The sequence below is a fragment of the Cucurbita maxima genome, unplaced genomic scaffold (genome assembly GCF_002738345.1).
Source record: "Cucurbita maxima cultivar Rimu unplaced genomic scaffold, Cmax_1.0 Cma_Scf00041, whole genome shotgun sequence".
Taxonomy (NCBI): domain Eukaryota; kingdom Viridiplantae; phylum Streptophyta; class Magnoliopsida; order Cucurbitales; family Cucurbitaceae; genus Cucurbita; species Cucurbita maxima.
The window spans coordinates 215193-221947 of NW_019272057.1; the positions used below are offsets into that span (position 1 = coordinate 215193).

The following is a 6755-nucleotide window of genomic DNA, read 5'->3' on the forward strand; positions in this document are numbered from 1 at the left end:
TTTGGGCTTCAACAACATCTACAAATTTACCATCAACTACTTCTCAATATCCTCCAAGTGTTGTTTGAATTCAAAGTTATTCACTTTGCCAACTCTGGTGTAGTTCATGTAGAGTTACGAGAATCGCTTGTCTATAGGGTGCAATGATTGAGGTTGAAATTCAAGATGATTCGACCATTCCAGCTAGTCGATGACACTATTAAAATTACATTAAACACCTCTTTAGTCGATGAAAATCTTAAGAATGACAACCTCTCTTTAGTCATTTTTAAAACTTACAAAAATTTAAAAGATTCATCCATCTACTAAACACATAAACACAAAATTGCAGTAAGATTTATACTTATATACAATATATCTATTAAAATAAACTCAATCAAAGACAATAAAACTGAGTTCAAATCCTACACATTCACCAACAGGATTGAAAAAAGAAGCATTTATACGGAAGTGGATCTATTTCCACTTTCTTCCTGGTAACAGCCACACATACAGTAGCAATCTTTTCTTAAAACCTTTGTCAAACACGTGAGAACTATTATGAGGAGGAGGAATAGTAGGCAGAATATTACTAGAAACCAGCAAACATCTGGTTCGTGGCGACTGAGAATGGCGAATTCTGAGCAAACTCGATGCTATCGCAGTCCAGAACGCTATCTTCGTCCTACTTGAAGAACAATAGGTTGAAAAAGAAAAACATGTTATGTCTATACGCTTACATCTCTGATCCGTCTTGATGAGCCAATGGCACTTTGATATTGTTCACAGGAGTTCCCAGCACATTCAAGACCCCAACTCGCTGCAACTCTTTTGCTGTCATGAAGAAAAGAGGAATTTTATGTTACTTGGATCATGCTCCAAAGCAAAACTAGGAAGGAACTAAAAAAAAATAAGAGGTATGGTAAGAGACAGGAACCACGAACCTCCACAATAGTATGATATTGTCCATTTTGAGCATAAGCTCTCATGGCTTTACTTTTGGTTTCCCCAAAAGGCTTCATACCAATAAAGATGTATTCATTACTTATAAACCCATGATTATCACCTTAATTAGTCAATATGAGACTCCCTCCCAACAATTCTTAACAATCCTCCCTTCAAACAAAGTGCACCATAGAGCCTTTCCTGAAGCCTATGGAGTCCTCGAACAGTCTCCCCTTAATCGAGATTTGACTCCTTTCTTTGGAGCCCTCGAACAAAGTACACCATTTGTTTGAAACTTGAGTCACTTTTGACTACACATTCGAGACTCACAGCTTCTTTGTTCGACAATTGAGGATTCTATTGACATGGCTAAGTTAAGGGCATGACTTTGATACCATGTTAGGAACCACGAACCTCCACAATGGTATGATATTGTCCACTTTGAGTATAAGTTCTCGTGACTTTACTTTTAGTTTCTCCAAAAGACCTTGTACCAATGGAGATATATTCCTTAATTATAAACTCAGGATCATCTCCTTAATTAGTCAATCCTTAATAGTTACTATTAGGCTGAAATAAAAAAAGAAAGCTTCAAACTTACTTTCAGGAGATAAACCCAAGGAAAAGACTAGCTATAGACTTCGTTCATCTAATGGCAAGTTTTGGTATTTTCTAGGGAATGTTAAATGCTCGCGGAAAGCTGATGCCTTTTTTCATCCACTCAGATCCTTGACAAGTATTTCTCCATATATGTTTTAGCATTTCAGTCTTGTTCATAAGCGCAACTGTGCTGTGCTCAAGCAATATTCATAACAAATTTGGAACTTTTTTAACTCCCTTAGTTTTGTAATTTGACAATTGAGATTCCACATCGGTTGGGGAGGAGAACGAAGCATTCTTTGTAAGGGTATGAAAACCTCTCCTTAGCATACTCATTTTAAAAACCTTGAGAGAAAGTCCAAAAATGACAATATCGGCTAGCAGTGGGCTTGGGCTGTTACAAATGGTATTAGAGCCAGACACCGGGCGATGTGCCAGCGAAGAGGTTGAGCCCCGAAAGGGGGTGGACAGGATGCGGTATGCCAGCAAGGACGCTGGGCAACGAAGAAGGGTGGATTAGGGGTCCCACATTGATTGGAGAAGGGAACGAGTGCAAGCAAGGATGCTAGGCCCCAAAGGGGAGGTGAATTGTGAGATCCCACATCGGTTGGGGAGAAGAACGAAGCATTGTTTATAAGAGTGTGGAAACCTCTCCCTAGTATATGCGTTTTAAAAACCTTGAGGGGAAGCTCGAAAGGAAAAAGTTCGAAGAGAACCATATCTACTAGTGGTGGGCTTGAGCTGTTATAATATACTTCTTTCTATGCTTGCAAGTCGAAATCCAACAGAGAGGAAGCTTAAGATAAGGAGGGATAAGGTTTCAACTAACATATTATCCAATCTTAGAGATGTCCACATCCAAACTTCTTCAGCCCAAAGAAGAAAAATCATCATGGAAAGTCAAAAGTTCAAAGTAATATGGAAACACACAAGACCGCAATGAACAAAAATAATTGAATCAAACATAACATTTTGTCAACAACTCATTTTGCAGACTATAATAATTTTCCCAGGATCACAGAAAAGGAAAGTGAAGTAGGTAATACAGATATCAAATCAAACTACCTTCCTCAAACGAGAGATGAATGGATCTCTTTTCCAATTCAACTGCATGTCTGCTAAGTTCAACTGATGACAACGATCGAAGCACTGATAAAAAAAAAAAAAAAAAAGTAAAATCATTCAAAAAGTAAATAAGTTTCATTCAAACTATTTCAGGAATAAGATGAAGCACTTTCTTAAATGAACATACCCTGAAGATAATCTTGTTGATCTGATTGGTTCAATTTATACAATAACAACTCCAACTGATGATATCTGTGTTCCCACTGCAAATTTTTCCATCCTGAAGAATCAAAGTCTGATTCTGCTGTGGCTAAATTAATGCCATACTTGTGAGGAACTGAAGATTTACCGTGTGCATTCATGGGAGAAACCATTGTAGAAGAAGAAAATGCAGGGAAGCAATGGTTCTGTAACTCCTTGACCTGGGATTTTAGATGCACAGCTTCAGCTAATTGACCAAGTTTACTCTGATAATCAGCTTTTATGCTTGAACTATCACAAGGACTACTTTTTGCTATATCTGCATCGGATTTTCTACGGATATAAACGAGGTGCCCATTTGTGGTATTCGAAGTCGAAGAAAGGAGACGAGGCGGACTCGTTGTGAAGACGGGAGAGGGCTTATTGTTACTAGAAACTTCAATGAACTCGCTGCTCGGACCTCTTCCGGTACAGTTGGAAGCTGCGAGCCTATTATCATTTTGCAAGTCTCTTAATGCTGTCTTCTTGGCAGAAATCTGCAGTTGATTTTCATGAGCAGGCGCTTCCTTCCCAGAATCACTTAATTTGGAGTCTATGGATTTCTGAACCATCTGAAATGTTTAAAAATTTGAAGAGATACATAATACAAATATTAGAGAGATCAAGAAACAGAAACAAGACAATTTTGATAGTAGTTAGATCGAGATACACATGGATATATGAACAATAAGTGTAAGGGCGTGGATATATAACCATTTAGAATAAGTATAATTCAAATGAACACTCAAAAGATACCCATAGATATATGAACAACAAATGTTATCCTATGAACAATACATATCATGACGGATAATATATCTGTAATAGTCCAAGCCCACCGTTAAAAAATATTATTCTATATTATTCTCTTTGGGTTTTCCCTTCCGAGCTTCCCCTCAAGGTTTTTAAAATGTGTCTACTAGGGAGAGGTTTCCACACAAAGAATGTTTCATTCCCCTCTTCAACCGATGTGAAATCTCACAGTCTACCCACCTTGGAGGCCCATAATAGGTTATGAATTTATAGAAGAAGCCAATAACAACTAAGCTTAAGGTTTGCAGTAAATTGTTAGACGTCAAACAATATAACATTAAATAGTTAGTGTAACGGTCCAAGCCCACCGACAGCAGATATTGTCCTCTTTGGGTTTTCCCTTTCAGGCTTCCCTTCAAGGTTTTAAAATGCGTTTGTTAGGGAGAGGTTTCCACACTATTATAAAGAATGTTTCGATTTCCTCACTAACCGATGTGAGATCTCACAGTTAGGTAATAAAATCAAAGAACACAAGAAATATTAGATATCAGCCAGTATAATACAAACACAAACTGTCCCAAGCGAGTTTTGCAGCAGTTCCACATTTCCAACATTATGCAAGAATATGCCTTTAAATTTGTAATACACAGTATCAATAAAATACAATGTTAACCTTTGACACTTTATCAGCAAGATTCTAGACAGTGACTTCTATTCATTTTCGAAGTTTATCTTTTGTTTGAGTGGTTTGAACAGACTGATGGAGGTATTTATTCCTAGAACGTACTTTGACATAGGTTAATGGAAATGAAGTGCCAAGCTTAAAGCCAACCAAAGCGTCTTCAGACAATCTCCGAGATAATGGTCGAAACCCAATGCATTTGTGAGATTCCACGTCGGTTGGAGAGGGGAATGAAATATTTCTTATAAGGGTGTGGAAACCTCTTCCTAGCAAATCATTTAAAACCGTAAGACTGACAGCGATATGTAATGGGCTAAAGCGGACAATATATGCTAGCGGTGGGTTTGGGCTGTTACAAATGGTTTTAGAGCCAGGTTTCAAGCGGTGTGCCAGCGAGGATGTTGGGCCCTCAAGGAAGGTGGATTGTGAGATCCCACCTCGGTTTGAGGGGGGGCGAAATATTCCTTATAAGGGTGTGGAAATCTCTCCTCAGTAGACGCGTATTAAAATCATAAGACAAACGATGATACGTAACAAGTTAAACCAGACAATATCTACTAGCGGTAGGTTTGCAAATGGTATCAGAGCCAGGTTTTGAGCGGTGTGCCAGCGAGGACGCTGGGCCATCAAGGAGGGTGAATTGTGAGATCCCACATCAGTGGAAAGGGGAACGAAATATTCCTTATAAACATGTAGAAACATCTCCCTAGTAGACGCGTTTTAAAACTGTGAGACCGACGACGATATGTAACGAGCTAAAGTGGACAATATCTGCTAGAAGTGGGCTTGGGCTTGGGCTGCTATAGCATTACTCACATATTGAAAGACATTACAACACTGAAGGGAAACAAAAAAAACTTGAGAAGCATAATCACAAGTGTCTTGCTTCTTCTATTTTTCCAGTTTTTGCTCGCATCTCTTGCGATTAAAAACGCGAGGATGCAGGATGAAAAGAAAAACCGATCATTAATAAGAAGCAATCAGTTCTCAAAACGCGAAATTAGCTCAGAGAAAACCTAAATAGAATTAAAAACGAAGCAGAAACAAATTTGCAATTCAAAACAATTTCAACGACAGAACACGAACTGATCATATTCTCCATTTCGAAATTAACACTAAAACGCGAACCACTTCGCGAAAAAGCAAATTAGCTTAACCAAATCCAAATCAAATTGCATCAAAAGCATTCGTTCTTACCTTAGCTCATAGCAACCGCTCCGATGAAGTAGGGAGAGCCATGTGGAATCGGAAGGAAGAAGAAATCTTCAGTTCTCAATTTCATACAGTTGCTTCACTGCTCAGAGCATCAAATCGCCTCGAAAATGCATTGATATTTGCTCATCAAAACCAAAAATGGACGCAAAATGTTCACTGTGCTGCAAATTCCGAGTAGATTTCACGAGCTGAAGAACGTAATGCTTAAAAACTTGCAGAAAGACACGTGGATCAGAACTATGGTCCTCGAAAGGTCAAAAAATATATATTATTATATAATGAAAAACTTATTTTAAGATAATTACACGATTAGTCCTTCAACTTTCAAGATTTTATCTTGAAAGTCCCTTATTATTTCTTTTATCATATTTTAATCAATATAATGTTTATTTAGTAATTATGGTTTGTTTTGGCTCGGTATTGTCGTTAGTCTACTCTTCTTGTGGGCAAGTGAGTTGTTCTCCTCTCCGATCGATGCGAGATCTCACAATCTACTCCCTTGAGAGTCAATGTTCTCACTGGCACACCGCTCGGTGTCTGGTTATGATATCTCTTATAACAACTCAAACCTACTATTAGCAAATATTGTCAATTTTGACATGTTACGTATCACCGTAAGCTTCACGATTTGAAAACGTGTCTACTAAAGAGTATAAAAGGTTTATACGTTATTTTAAGAAATGTTTCGTTCACCTCTCCGACTAACGTGAAATTGTATAATGTTTTTGCATTTAAAGTGAAATGACTTAATTGCCCTCAATTTAAAATCAACAAAGTCACGACCTTTCCTTCGTCGAACTCCCTCGAGGTTGCCGCCGGTTCTCGCCGTCGTCCAGTCGAGGAGCTACTAGAGATAAGGTCACGATCCGTCGATCTCTACCACCGAGTCGCGCGCAAGGATCCGCTGGATTCCATCGTTCGTGTGATGCCGACATCACCAGAAGGCGGAAAGCACCGCGAGATCATCTGGAGCAGGGGAAATTTGTGAGTCACCAAATACATAAGTTTGTGAATATTTGAAATTGAATTTAGGTATTCAATCAAAAGCTTTATGTGGTGTTAATGGATTTTGAGTTTTAGGTCCCTCTAGGGTTTTATTAGAATCTTCAAGGTCTTTGCAGAGAGTTTTGTGTCCTTAGAAAAAGCTGGTTAATCAGACATTTTAAAAAAAAAAATTAACAATAAATTTTATTAGGTTGAATCCAAATTAGGAGAGTAGATATGGTCCTATTTGGCTTTTCAGCTTCCCCTCGCGTATTCTATGTATAGGTTTCTA

At 38.2% G+C, this 6755-nt stretch overlaps 1 protein-coding gene across 1 annotated transcript; it reads right to left on the reverse strand.

The window, feature by feature from the left end:
* Window positions 1-426: 426 nt before the first annotated feature.
* Window positions 427-5715, reverse strand: LOC111469853. The gene is made up of 4 exons (XM_023115306.1): window positions 5462-5715; window positions 2777-3401; window positions 2590-2673; window positions 427-813 (listed from the first exon to the last, which is right to left on the reverse strand). The coding sequence occupies exons 2-4, from the start codon at window positions 3399-3401 to the stop codon at window positions 716-718; spliced, it is 807 nt and encodes a 268-aa protein (XP_022971074.1). The 5' UTR covers window positions 5462-5715; the 3' UTR covers window positions 427-715.
* Window positions 5716-6755: the final 1040 nt, after the last annotated feature.